Here is a 14,717-nt window from a genome sequence, read left to right as displayed (position 1 = left end):
ATACATCTTATACTTTCTATTTAAAAAAAAAACAATTATTGCAGAAAGAAAAAGATTTGAGTAACCTAAAAAAAATCTTAGAACAACATGATCATCTTCCGAATGCAAGCTTCAAATATTTCTGAAACTTCTACATTGAAAAGTGTTTACCCTTTTGGAAGTAGGACAAATTAAATGTCTTTTGACATTTTCTTTTAAGTTTTTCATCCCTCCAAAATTTAGGGTACAGTATAGGATTCCTTAAACAAAAAATTAATTATCAATATGTACATAACTCCCAACATCATTTTTTAATTATTAATTAACTTATAATGTTTTATAAATAAAATTCATATAAATCTAAAAAATAAAAAATAATTAAAGGTAACATACAAAGCCCTAGCTTCCCTTTCTCTTCTCCTGGTATCTGATCAACTTCGAAGTCCTACCCTCCTAAGATGAAAGAAAGTTTAAAGATCTTGCACATGTTCTACATCATGTTCCAATAGAATTCAAATCCATAATGACAATTTTTTCTATAGAATTTACAGATTCAATAAGCAAAGGAATTGATTCAAATGACAACAGGACAAATTCACTCAAAAATCAAAGTGGAAAAAATGATGGAAGTATACCGTTCGTTCCAAAGACTTGACTTATATCAACTGATATTTTTCTAAATACTACTAACAGAACTCCCATCTCTCTGCCACTAAAAATTTCTGACCTGCCTAAAAATCCAATTGGGGATGGCCACCAAGGTGAGATCTATGTGCTGATTGAACGTACCAGGTACAGTGGCCCTGTTTCTTGATGATAGGAGAATTATTTCATCAACCCTTCCAATTCCAAGTCAGTTTCCCTTAACCCTTCAGCTAAGCTCATGCAAAATGTTATTTTCCCAAGTAATTCCAATGCCCAGTACTATCAAATTTTGTGTTGTTTATGTCAAGTGAAAACTTCAGGTTGCAGATGTTTCCCTCTCAGTTGGCCGTCAAATTATCAGATAGAAGGCAACGTGTAATTCTTTCCACCAGGTAGATTCCAAATGGACCATAAAACAATTGGTACTTTCCCCTGCCGGCCAAAATGACAACCTCTCCACCTGGAGAATAGAACTAGAGTTTGCAAATGCAAAGCAAGAAGAAGAATTCAGGTGGATCTTTCCGTACCATCTGGTGCTTCCGGTGGGGGATCTGAAGCTTCTGCAAGTGCTTCAAGCATATTTACAACCTCAGTTGTGTCATCCAAATAGTATTTTGCTTTGCTTGGTTTCTGCCCAACTGTGCAAGCAAAGACTGATGTATTAGAGGATAGCACGCCACTTGTTATCGCATTGCCAATGATCTCAAACATGTCCTCATCGGATCTGTCATCACCGATACAAAGTACAAAATCAGCTTGCCTCCCATTATCAGCCATTGATGTAAAGATCTTTTCTGCAACCAAACCTTTACTGACTCCCTGAAATCCACATTAAAAATTTGATTTATGAATCGCATAAAATGTTAAATGAAGACACTTAATTAAATTCAGTAACTTTAGACATGATGGTAAAACATGAGTATCAACGCCTGTTAGCTAATTGCCAAAGATTAATGGCTTTCTCCTTGCATCAATAAGAGAATATAGTTTTAATTATATATCTATTTCACATCAATGATTGGCTTAACATCCATCAAGAAACATTTATGATTCTGCACCCTTGGCTTGAGTGCAGATTGTATAAGATATTTCTGACCTAATTACCTCCTATTGTTAATGTTACAAATGGGACAGCCAGACTAACTTTTTCACTTTCCAACAAGAGTCATGTGAGCTACGTCAAGCCTCTCTGTACTAAATAAAGCAGATAAAAGTCGGGACCTTTTCCCTTTTTTTTGGCTAGATTAAGGTTTGGTAATATGAAACAATTAGCATGGACAAAACAATATGATAAGGTCAAAAATAAGAACTGACTAGCATATAAAATAATTGAAATGAAACACGTTTATCCTAAAAAAAAAAATGGAGTGAAAAGAAGTTCTTAACAAAATAAATATATTTTTTTTGAAATAAACTTAACAAAATAAATATCATATCCTGAAGTACCCTCACATCCCTCCCCTTCATCAGCCCTTTCTCCAATCTTCTCATGTGGGATCAAATTATTGTTTTTACCCTCAACTCTAATGTTCATTCTTTTTCAGTGGACTTTAACTTTGTTAAAATTTGTGATGTTAATTTAATTTTAATAATTTATATTTTTATTGAAAAGACATTTATTAATAATTATTATTAGCATATTAATTAATTAATCATAAATCAATTTTATATTAAATTAAAAGAATAAAAACATGATGGTATGGAAGAAAACGTATCATGTTCATCCTATTTTATAAATCCACCAAGCACAAACAAGTAATCAAGCAATGTTGAACACATGAAAGCCAAAAGTCAGTCTGCTGTGGTTCTCTAGTTTTCATGGCCAACCTTTGTCAAATGCCAAGATTTACAGATACATGTTCTTCCACCGTTAGTTATTGAGAGAGGAATGCTTCAATTGTCAACTTAATTGGCAGGAAATCATGGTCGTATGTAAAATATTCAACAGTTACAACAAAAGTTGAGATATATACCTGTGGCTTCACTTCAACAATGAATTGGCCACTTTTCACAGCAACAGGCTCATTTGCTAGCACACTTTCAAGATGGTCCAACATTTCCTTGGCCTGGCTTGATCCAAAAACTGGATCAGCATCCCGGTGATGCCAAACAAGAGCACTCTCCTTGGCCTCAATGGAAGAACCATCAGTGGCCTCTGTATATAATTTCATAACAGGTTCAGCTATATGTATCCACCCAAAGTCACAACTCTGTCCACAGATTTCCCAATCCTTTTCCGCAGACCACCTGATATGTTACGAACCTTAGAGGTGAGTGCAAACAGTGAAAATGTATCAAAATAGGAAGAGATTTAAGTACCATACCTCATGAAGTAACCATGTTCAGCTGCAATTCCAAGCTTCTTACAGGGAGAAAACCATTTGCCTAAACTATCCTTTCCTCTTCCACTCACAACAAAAACAGTATTTTTAGCATCACCACAAAGAGTATTGATAAGTGAGATAACCTGCTGACTTGGTATCTTATTCATTGATGTTTGAGGCATAACCGTTCCATCATAATCTAAAAGAATAGCCCGATTTTTGGACCTTAAGTAAGCAGATACAATGGCGTCAAGTGATAATTTCCTAAAGTTAGGATCAAGTGCAACAACTCTGAAACCAAATCCCAAACCAATTCCCCAACAGCGTCTTCTGAAATGGTCCTTGCAAGTTCTTTCCATATCTTGGAAAAAACTCCGAGACCAGTATGCCACATCATGTGTGCTCACATACCTATAATGCTTCTCATGCCGCAACTGCTTCTCGGCATCAGCCATCGAAATTGCTTCATTCATTGCTTCAGCAGTTGATTCAACATTCCATGGGTTGACTCGAATTGCACCACTAAGCGAAGGAGAGCATCCAATGAACTCTGAAACTACCAACATGCTCTTCTTTGGACCACTTGATTCTGAACTCTCTGCTCCAGAGACACCTTGCCTGCAAACAATGTATTCATAAGGAGTAAGATTCATCCCATCCCTCACAGCCGTCACCACAACGCACTCAGCAATCGTGTAATATGCAGCTCTTTCACTAAGAGAAATTGGCCTATCAATAAAAACAATTGGTTCATAACCAGGTTGGCCAAAAGTTCCATTTATTCTCTTGCAGCTTGCCTGTATTTCAGCCTGTATCTCCTCGAGGTCTTTTCCCCTTCCCCGAGCTGGGTTAGCAATCTGTACCAACACTGCTCTTCCTTGCCACTTTGGATGCTGTTTCAGCATTTGTTCCATTGCCAACAGCTTCAAATTGACACCTTTAAATATATCCATATCATCAACCCCAAGCAACACAGTCTTTCCTTCAAATTGCTGTTTTAGCTCTCCTACCCTCCACTCCTTGTCTGCAAGTCTCAATACAGATTCAATCTGGCCCATATGGATGCCAACAGGCATGATCTTTATACCAACAGTCCTTCCAAAATATTCTAGTCCAATATAACCCCTTTTTGATTGGTACTCTAAACCAAACATGCGACTACAACAAGACAAGAAATGCCTCGCATAATCAAAAGTGTGGAATCCAATAAGATCTGAATTCAGAAGTGCCTTAAGGATTTCCTCTCTCACTGGTAACGTCCTATATATCTCTGATGATGGCCAGGGACTGTGCAGAAAGAAACCCATTCGCAGTCTATTAAACCTTCTCCTCAAGAATGTTGGCAACACCATCAAATGATAATCGTGGATCCAAACATAATCATCCTCAGGGTTTATAACTTCAATCACCTTCTGCGAGAAAATCTTATTTACTGCTACATATGCCTCCCACAAAGACCTATCAAACCTACCCCCATGATTTGCTGAAAATGGGAGCATATAATGAAAGAGTGGCCATAAATGGTGCTTACAGAATCCATGGTAATATTTCACCAGAATTTCCTGCGGCAAAAAAGCAGGTACACACTTGAACTTGTCCAACAAAAGCTGAGACACATCATCTTGCTCGCTTGAATCGACATCAACTTTTAATGAGCCGACATATAAGACCTCGATATCTTCAGGCAAACCATCTTTTAACTGTAATAACAATGAGTCCTCGTCCCAACTAAAACTCCAACCTTTGTTATCAGGCCTACGTTTGGCTTTAACTGGGAGTTGATTCGCAACAATGATTATACGATCCTGAATAATTGATGATGGAACATCTGAACTCACACTGTTGGCTTGATCATCATCAAGCTCGGAAATGACACCAGGGACAGTCATTACCCGAGGCAATCGCTTCTTCTCACGACTTTGACCCATTGCAGGGAAGTTTCCAGACGCTAGATCTAAAAGATTGGTATACGATCTGGACATCATCTTTAACCCCTTTTCCTCTATAACCCTCTAACCCAACAATCTATCACCAAGATCTCAATATTACAACCGGACCAAAGATTTGCTCCTTCCCGGAATGGTATAATTAGCAGGATCTGAAATGGATATCAAGCAAACAACATCATCACATCCATACCAATCGTGAATTCCAGAAAATGAACAACCTCATCTAAACAAAAGTTAATAATATAACAGTAAACGAGATCCAGAAAAACACAAAGAAACACAATCCATATTCCTATAAACGGCAAACCCACAATAGTAATTAAAAAAAAAAAAACAACACCAACAGGCAAAACCCAATTGAAGTTATATCATCACAAACCGAAAAATGGGGAAAAACAAAAATAGAAACAGAGAACTCACCTCAGTTTCGAAAATAGAAAGTGGAAACTAGAAAAACTCGCACAAGTTTCGATCTCAACACCAATGAAAAAATTGATCTTGTTGAAAGCAGCAAGAAATCTAGGGTTTCTCTTTGCTTTTGGTCCTCTCTGTATCTCAAGGGACGGATTAACAACAATTCTCTCTCCCCCTTTTTTTTTTTTTTTTTCTCCCTTCTCTCTCAATACAATGCACAATACCGCTTCTCTTTTTCCTTTGGAATACAAATAAAAAATTTGAAATAAAAAAGAAGAGGATAAGGTCGGCCAGTAAACTGCCCAGTAATGCCAGCTGGCGTGGTTGAGTCTTCGGGTCACGCGCCTTTACTCCCTCCACCCTAGGCAGCTGCCGACGTGTCGTGTCTGCAAATTGCTACGTGTCAGAATCTGAAGCCCATGGACCCACTCATCATCGCCTATCCACTTGCCTATGCATCACATGTTTCACACGCAACCAGAGACATTTGCTGTCCAGCCACTCACTCAGGCATCTGCCACGTGGCGATAATCAACTGGAGGTTATTTTCCACAACTGTGGTCCTTGGGTACCTGAACAAATATGAAACCTAGCTGGAGCCGATCCCCGCCTTTGCCCCATTAAGGATATATGCCACGTGGCATTCAAGGTTTTAGGATAAGGCGGAATAGATGATGACCTGGCAGTATGATGACATCATCAGATGCGTCAGTAGATGACGTGGCTACATATGGTTGGGTGTGTCCTTTTGAATGGGTACTTTTTTTTAATATTAAATATATGTTTTGTGTGGGTAAGGTTTGGTCTTTGGTTGGTAATGGTACGCATAAAAATAGTTGGCTCTGTGGTTGGGGCAACTGGATTTCAAGGAGCGAAATGTTATTTTCGTCCATGTCAATACGCTGCGTTTTGTTTGATTCCAGTTTTAGTTGTAACCAGAAAAATCAAACTCAAGACCCAGGTTCGCTGGTACTGGTGAATTTTAAATATATTTACGGAAATTTTTAACTAAATTTTTATAAAAATTATTAACTTTTTTAGTGAATGTTTGTATTTGTTTAAATTTTTACTCTAAAATATTATAAAATTTGAAATAAACTAAATCAAAACTAAGAAAAAACTAAAGAAACTACATAATAATCATAATCTTTAATGATTTTATGTATTAGTAAAAGAAAATAAACCACAAAAACTGAACTGAAAAAAAAAAAAATCAAATGATTGGATTGTTAGGTCGAGACAGTATGTCCGATTTTTATTTGATAATTTTATTTTTATACTATTTAATTTAATAAAATTTATAATTTTTAACGTATATTTTTTTAAATTAAAATGTTCGTATTTTCATATTTTAATGTTGCAGTTACGTAGATAACTGAATGAATATAATTATTACTAATTCCTATAAACCTTCACACTGTAAAAGACTTCTAACTTTTTACTTCTATAAATTATCTGTAGATCATTTTTTTATTCTCTAAAAATATTTGAACTAACTCGAACATTAGATATTTTCGGTAGAAAATATCTTGCTTGCTTGTTTGTAATTTAAGGTATATATTTAATATTAATTTGTCTTCCTACTTCTAAATCATTCATAAAGAATTTCGTTACCATTCTTTTAGAATTATCGTAAGGAAAAACAAAACTTATCGAGAACAATTATGACTAAAGGAAGAAGTATTGTAACTTCTAGAAAAAAACACCTCTTAAACGAGAAAAAACTTATGTGGAAAGACACAAAAATAGTTCTCAGTGAATAGTATGAACCATTGGCAAGGAAAGTGTATAGAGAACTCTAACTATGGAGTCCTTAGAATTAAGTTAGAGAAATTAAAAGCCATATAAAGCCCTTAGTCAAACAATGATTAATGGACTCGAATGAGAGGAAGAGGAACCTTAATGTATAAGAAGAAAATGGAGATTAAAGATGAATATTAAGATCATCAAAGGGCAAAAACTATCTTGCGCAAAGGCTCGAGGGAACAAACCTTTCAAGGGTAGCCTAAGAGTACAAATTAACAACATGTAGCGTTTCTGGATGTTAACAACAATCTTTGTATGAGGAGGTCAAAAGTTGCAATGATTATGCCTATGAGGTAAAGGAAAAACATATTTAGTGGCTGAGAACATCCACATTAATATGAAAACTCGCCTAGAGAAGTTAGAACCTAGCTAATTGCTTGAGAATATTGTATTACCTAACCTGCTTTATGGAATCACCATTTACTTGGATAATCTTAGAGGAGGTGATATCCATCAAGTTTAACTCCATCAATTTTATTTTATAGATATTTAAACCACTAGAGTAAAATAATGGAGTTTTGTGGATTTATTAACAACGCATTAAACCATAAATTTTCTTTTACCTTTAAAAATGATGCATATAAGTGAATATGCAATATTAAACAATGATAAGTAGCAAATAAAGTAATAATGAAAGGGATGATAGTACAAACACTTTTATAGAGGTTCTATCGCACTACTTATACCAATGTCATCTTTTTCACGTTAACCACTTGAGATTCTGATATTTTATTTAAAATATTAAAAATGCTAGTTGTTTATAGTGTCTAACTCACTACTCATTTGTGTTCCTTCAAACACTACCCATCTGTTAATACATTTGTATAATTCTAAGTAAAGGTTAAGATGTATATATGTTAACCAAACTCTTCAAATACAACTTTTTGAATTCTTGAGAGATAAGTTTTAATTAATTATAGTGTCATCAATTTAGTGAAGAGTGTCGACAATTAGTAGAAATTGAAATTAAAAAAAAAAGTCAGAAATGACATTTGAAATCACTGAGAAAAAGGTTAGAACTATCGAGACAATACTAGAGATAAAAGCACACGTTCGTAGTAGGTCTGTATACATACTAACAAATAATATTCTTTTACTAAATATAGGTATATGTTAATAGAGACTATATGTATAAGCGAGTGAGTCGACTTCTACTGAGTATATTTATAAACATGAAAATCGTAGTAAAACATGAAAGTCGTGGTAAAGACCATCTTTTACGAACGGATGTCGGTTGTAGAGAGTGTCTTTTACTAATGAACAATTTTGCAATACTAAAAAAGGACATGTACAAATGGTCTAATAAATGAAATCCATTTAAATAAATAAAACTCAAGCCGAAGAAAACCCAATTTAAATAACATCCTAAGCCCATTTGAGTGTTAAATTTTCAACCCAACCCAACCCATTATCGTCATCTCTCCTATTCAGTAGCCTGACTCCATCCTTTTCATCTCTCGTCAACACGACCTTCCTCATCGTCATCAATCATCAGTGGCCGAACTCCATTATTTAAGTCTCCTTCATCACGCTTCTATGGTCTCTTCTGTTGCCTGAATTCTACTATCTCTCGTTGCTTCAAGCTTCAACGTTGGCTTATCTGCACCAGGATATCAAGGTAGAGATTTCTAATAGCTTCTGGTTTTTCATTTCAGGTGCTATGTAGAATTTTTTCTCATAGATGTTTCCTCTTTCGTGTGTTTTTTTTAATGTTCTTAACGAAAATTATAAATCCTAAAACTTTTCCCTATTCTATTCTCTGTTGGATAGGATGAGTATTTAGCAGTTGAGTTTATGTGATGTTGCTTTACTCTGATTATTTCTGATTTTTTTTTTTTTTTTTAGTTTTATGTTTGGGTTTGGCTTTTTTGTCAATTTGGTTGAATCTGCTTGAAGTTTCTACTGAGAATTTGTAGTTGATTTATGGTTTGTTCAAATAGAAGTTAATGACATCTAGGAACTTTTCAAGATACTTATTTGTTAACTTACCTCAGCCCAGATCAAGAAAAGGAAGCCTCCTCTAATCTGCTATTCATTAATTTTAGTGGTCTGTCAAATGTAATTTATTCATATGATGTATATTCAATTTGCTTCGGTCTGGAGTAGTTGTCTTGAAAGTACTTCAGGTTATTCCCTGAGAAAAGAAGAATTTTGTGCCTCTCCCTGAGATGTACAATTTTCTGTTCGTGTGTATATATGCATATAATCTCGTATATATTTTGTTCAGCTTTCCTTCTTCAGTGTGTTGTTCGATGCATGATGGGTTCACATGCTACCAGCTATCAGTGAGTGCTAGAAACCAATTTTTATTTAACATTTGGTTTCTATTTCAACATCTATTTGGAATGGACCCTCATTGATGCTAGCTGTACTTGTAAGTTATATTCACTTTCTATTAATATATATATGTATATATATGTACATATAAACCTTTTATTAAAGTGACTTAGTAAGTTTCAAAAGATCAGTGCATGGTCTAATCTAGTCTTTTAATTGACTTGTAGATGGTGAATTCACCCATTTCTGGCTCTATTTTATCTTTAGATATAAAGTAGTTTTGTTTAAGTGTGATTGGATTGAGAATAGAGGTTACAAGAAGAATTGTTTTGGTTCATTGTTAGTAAGTTTTCCTTATCTAACACATACTGGTGATGATATTAGTGATGATATTTTCAAGATGTTTTGATTTTTGGCTAATTGAAATGCATATACCAGCTTTTTCTTAAGTCATATTTACAAGCATTTTCTTTAGCATCAGCGTCTCTATAACTTCATTATCGATTGGCTAATTGAAGTGCATATACCAGCTTTTTCTTAAGTCATATTTACAAGCATTTTTTTGGCGTTAGTGGCTCTATAAGTTCATTATTGATTGGCTGCCAGTTAAAATTCCTTGTGAACCTAAAGTCTTTCTGAAGTGGTTAGAAATACACTCATCGCCAAACAATTGACATTCTTTCATTTCGGAATGAACGTTGTTTTAATGAACCATTTCTGTAAATGAACATTTCTTAATCTATAATTGCTGAAAACCAGTTGTTTGTCCTCATTCTCACATAAAGCGTTTTTCAATTTGTTCAGAGGTAATGGTAGAGAAAGTTAGCATACTATATCCATTTATGCTAAAACTAAAATTACACAAATTCTAAAAAAAGAAAAGTATATATATATAGCTCCTCCTATCTATAGTTTGTCTTGAATTACATTACTTCTTAATTAATTATAAAAAATAAATGTTAAAATTATTGAAGTATGTAAGAACCAAGTATTATGGTTGATGAAAATTTACTCAAAATAGTCTAAAAGTAAGAAAAAGGCAAAAGACAGGTATAGAATTAGTGGTGGTTGAACATTCCTCAAACTATTTGGTTGAAATCTGTGTGGTTTATTGTTATACAGTGAAGATGACTAAATATAGGTGTACATGTATTGCTTACATGTTGGAGAAGGGTTTCCTCAAATAAAGAAGTGATTTTAAAGAAGTATGAAGATGAACTACAAAAAGAAATTAGGTTTTGGTGTGTTAGTCCTTGTGGCTGTGATGTTGATGGTGATGATGAATATTGTGATGGGAGCAAGAACCCTACAAGAATTGAAGGATGAAGCTTCAATGGTGAAGAAAAATGTGATCTCACACGACCCACGTATTGTGGTAACTTTTCACCACAATGCTCTTCGGCCTTCCTATCACTCTGTGCCGTTTCCAAAAAATTAAGAATATTATCTTAAGTATAAATCGTTTCGAAACTTTACTTTTATTTACTTTTTATTATATAATTTTATGACTATTTTATTATGATTTAATTTCAAGTTACTAGTTCTATTTTTGATATTCTTCTCTTTGCTAGAGATATCATTAAGATATTATTGATTTTTAATGAAATAGATAAAGTAGCAGTTTCTTGAAACCTGCAAAACCTTAAATTTAAAAATATAAGATCAAACATAACCAAATTTTCTATTGTTATTATGATGTTTGGGCTCTAATTAATCATATATATATATATATTATGAGGGTTGATGTATTTTTTTATATCTTGATCTTTGATTCATGGGTGGAGCCAAATATCAAATTTTCTTCTAGTTATTCTGTATATTATCTTTTTTATTCGATGTTGTAATTAAAACTTATTGTTCTTAAATTCATGGAGATATCCAGCAACGAATAAGTTATATTCTCACATATTTATCATTAAAGTCTTTCAATAGTTATTCCAATAATTACATATCTAATTTTACCTATGAATTGATATCTAAATCTTAAAACGTAATCTTATGTTTACTTGAATAATAGCAATGAGATTACTCAATAATAATTTTATATGAACATGAAACTAAATTATTTTTTTTACCTTCATATCAACAACTATTTTAGTTAATTCAATTTGTGTTTTCAAATTTTAGTTGTGTTTTTTTTTTTTACTACAAACGAGAAAAGTAAAATTAATAAAATATAAAAATTAATGTTCGATTAACCGAGTCTAAGTAGTACACCCATAATCGAGATAGATGGCAGAGTATAGATATTCTTATAGTTAATTGTGATTAGAAAAAAATATCTCACTATATGTTATGCTAGGTATATATATATATTTTTTAAAGTTTAAGTGTATTAATTACTTATAAATTATAAATATTTTCTTTTATTAAAAAATATTTAGTATATTAATATAATTTCAAAATCTCTAGTGTCTGAAAATATAATAATCATTTTTTTATTTAAAAAAAGGCAAATGCTATCATTTAAGTTTTCTTACAAGCAAGTTTTATATGAATGTAGATTGGTCAACACATGTCATAAATACCATTAAATTTTAATAAAAATTAAAAATAGGTCCGTTACATGATTAATAAAATTTTAAAAATAATTTCTTAAACATATATATAATTTTTCTTCTAAGCATATATATATATATATATATAGATATAGATATTATCCTGAGTTTTCTTCTACGCGTACTTCTTATCTGCTGTACGTACTCGCGAGGAGAAGACTTCATTATTTTTTGAGAAAGCTTCCCGCTCTTTAATCATTCATTAATATTTTTATTAATATTTTTGTAAATAATTTTAAGCCTGCCTCCATCTCCGGTCTCATTAGTCAAACTTATATGCTTTTCTTTTCTATTTTCTCTGTTTATAACCCAGTCACTTTTCCCAAGATTTATATATATATATATGTGTGTGTGTGTTGAAGTGATTCTGTCTTCTTTCCTGTCTGAACCCAAATTCACACTCACTCAGTCTCCTAATTCCGCCATGGATGAACACACGACAACCAGACAAAAACCAGCTCTTAACACCCACAACAAAAGCAAACTTGTAAGAACATTTCACAAGTTGATAAACTTGAAATCTGCACCAAACATCACTTCCAACAATGGAATTAGCATTTGCATGCTCAATTCACAGACCCACAAGTTCAACGGCGACGCAGATTTCTTCACCCATTCCAACGATCCCAAATCCAGACACAAAGCTCTAATTCTCGAAGCTGTGTTGGCCAAGATATTCGCCAGCATTACCTCCATTAAAGCTGCTTACGCAGAGCTGCAAATGGCGCAGCATCCTTACAACAGTAAAGCCATTCAAGTCGCCGATCAAGCTGTTGTTGATGAGCTCAAAGCTTTGTCGGATCTCAAGCGTAGTTTCTTAAAGAAACAAGTGGATCTTTCTCCGCAGGTCACGTTCATGTTAGCTGAGATTCAAGAGCAACAGAGCTTGATGAAAACCTACGAGATCACCATCAAGAAGCTGCAAACTGAAATTGAAACCAAAAGATCCGACGTCGTTTCACTCAAGAAGAAGCTCGATGACTCCCTTGCCTTCAACAAATCAATGGAGAAGAAGCTCAACGCCAGCGGGTCTTTGGCAAACATGTTTGATTACATACAATTTTCAACCGTCAACTCAAGCCATTTCGTTCAGGTTCTTCACTATACTTTAAGATCTTTGCGGAGCTTCGTGAAATCAATGGCGCGGGAGATGGAATCTGCCCGCTGGGATCTCGACGCAGCTGCAAAATCAATTGAACCAGACGCCGTCTTTGCCCGGCCGAGTCACCGGTGTTTCGCTTTCGAATCTTTCGTCTGCAAAACCATGTTTGAAAATTTCGATTCTCCTAATTTCTCGCTCTGTACTACCGGCGACTCTCTGGTACAGAGACGAAGCCCAGAACAGTACTTCAACAGGTTGAAGAAGCTCAAATCCATGAACGCAATTCAGTTTCTGTCTCAAAATCCGACTTCATCTTTTGCCAAGTTCATTCGGGTCAAGTACCTGAACCTAGTTCACGCGAAAATGGAGTGCTCGCTTTTCGGGAATCTGAACCAGAGGAAGTTGGTGACAGCTGGTGGGTTACCAGACTCTGCTTTTTTCTGCTCGTTTGCAGAGATGACGAAACGAGTATGGCTCTTACACTGCTTGGCGTTCTCTTTGGGGAAGGAGATATCCATTTTTCAGGTGAAGAAGAACTCCAGGTTCTCAGAGGTTTACATGGAAAATATCACCGATGAATCTATCTTCTCCGGCGAAAACTCCGATGATATTCGCGTGGGTTTCACCGTTGTTCCGGGATTCAAAATAGGCGGCACGTTGATTCAGTCTCAGGTTTACTTACCACCGGTCGTTACAGCTCCGGCCGGTTAGTCGCCGACTCTTTTTCTTTTCTTTTCTTTTCTTTCCTTTTCTTTTCTTATCTATTTCACTAGTTCCTACAATCAAAATACGAAGAGGATGACCCGCGCGTAATGACACGCTCCGGTCGTTAAACTGCCCCATTCAAGGTTAACTAACAAGCGTAGTTTCCACTTGAAAGGCGCAGTGACCTACCGGTTCACCGCGGCGCGCGTACGTCACGCGATTCAGAGTTTCATGGTTTCCCACCCAAAAGTAGCTTATAAAAAGAAAAAGGAGAGAAAATCAGGTTATGGGGATTGGAGTTGATAATAGAGAAAGAAAATGGTGGGGGGACATAAAAGTAAAAATAAACTAAAGAAAAGAAAAAAATTTCAATATCAAACTATTAGTAGGGTTTTATTTATTTATTTATTTTTCTTTTATATAAAAAGTTAAAATATTAGTGGTTAGAAATGTAATATACATATATATATATATATATATATATTCCAATTTTGTTTTGTTTAAAGATGCCAGGAAAATGAGAGACAAGGTATGCTTGCATTAGAAAAAATGTATAATTAAAATAGTGTATACTATCATTGCCTAAGAAATTTGCCATCATTTCTTCCCATCTAAATGTCTTGTGTATATGTGAATCTTGGTTGGTTATGTATAGTGGAGTGTATTATAATTCATGTTACATAATTTTTATTACAAAATTTACCCTATATTTATGTTCACTAATTACATCTTTTTAAATTACTATTTGGGTTTACAATATAAACCAATATATATATATGAGAGTGGAGTGTATAAGCATGATTATTTTCCACTGGGTTACCATCAAAATATTCCTCTCATGCATATATATATATATATATATTTTGGGTTTAATTCATACTTGTTGCTGGGGTATTCACAATCATGAGCGATGTTAAAGTTGAACCAGAGAACTGTGGTCCAATTTGATTTTGGTTTA

The 14,717-nt window shown here is 34.3% G+C and overlaps 2 protein-coding genes and 1 long non-coding RNA gene across 3 annotated transcripts; 2 read left to right on the top strand and 1 right to left on the bottom strand.

The window, feature by feature from the left end:
* Window positions 1–465: 465 nt before the first annotated feature.
* On the bottom strand, window positions 466–5,557 carry TPS7 (trehalose-phosphatase/synthase 7). Its single transcript, XM_088207592.1, has 4 exons — window positions 5,318–5,557; window positions 2,949–5,046; window positions 2,598–2,871; window positions 466–1,443 (listed from the first exon to the last, which is right to left on the bottom strand). The coding sequence occupies exons 2-4, from the start codon at window positions 4,931–4,933 to the stop codon at window positions 1,132–1,134; spliced, it is 2,571 nt and encodes an 856-aa protein (XP_088063718.1). The 5' UTR covers window positions 4,934–5,046; window positions 5,318–5,557; the 3' UTR covers window positions 466–1,131.
* Window positions 5,558–8,266: 2,709 nt separating this feature from the next.
* On the top strand, window positions 8,267–10,949 carry LOC148252902 (uncharacterized). The gene is made up of 2 exons (XR_015813525.1): window positions 8,267–8,735; window positions 10,517–10,949. It is a non-coding gene; the product is annotated as an uncharacterized LOC148252902 (long non-coding RNA).
* Window positions 10,950–12,076: 1,127 nt separating this feature from the next.
* On the top strand, window positions 12,077–14,466 carry UNE1 (intracellular protein transporter, putative (DUF641)). The gene has a single exon (XM_022051864.2). It carries the CDS (start codon window positions 12,296–12,298, stop codon window positions 13,763–13,765), a length of 1,470 nt encoding a protein of 489 aa, XP_021907556.2. The 5' UTR covers window positions 12,077–12,295; the 3' UTR covers window positions 13,766–14,466.
* The last annotated feature ends 251 nt before the right edge of the window (window positions 14,467–14,717 follow it).

This window comes from Carica papaya, chromosome 7 (assembly GCF_054855325.1).
Source record: "Carica papaya isolate Zhongbai chromosome 7, ASM5485532v1, whole genome shotgun sequence".
Taxonomy (NCBI): Eukaryota; Viridiplantae; Streptophyta; class Magnoliopsida; order Brassicales; family Caricaceae; genus Carica; species Carica papaya.
The sequence above is the reverse complement of the archived record's forward strand: the minus strand, read 5'-3'. Positions and strand labels throughout refer to the sequence as shown.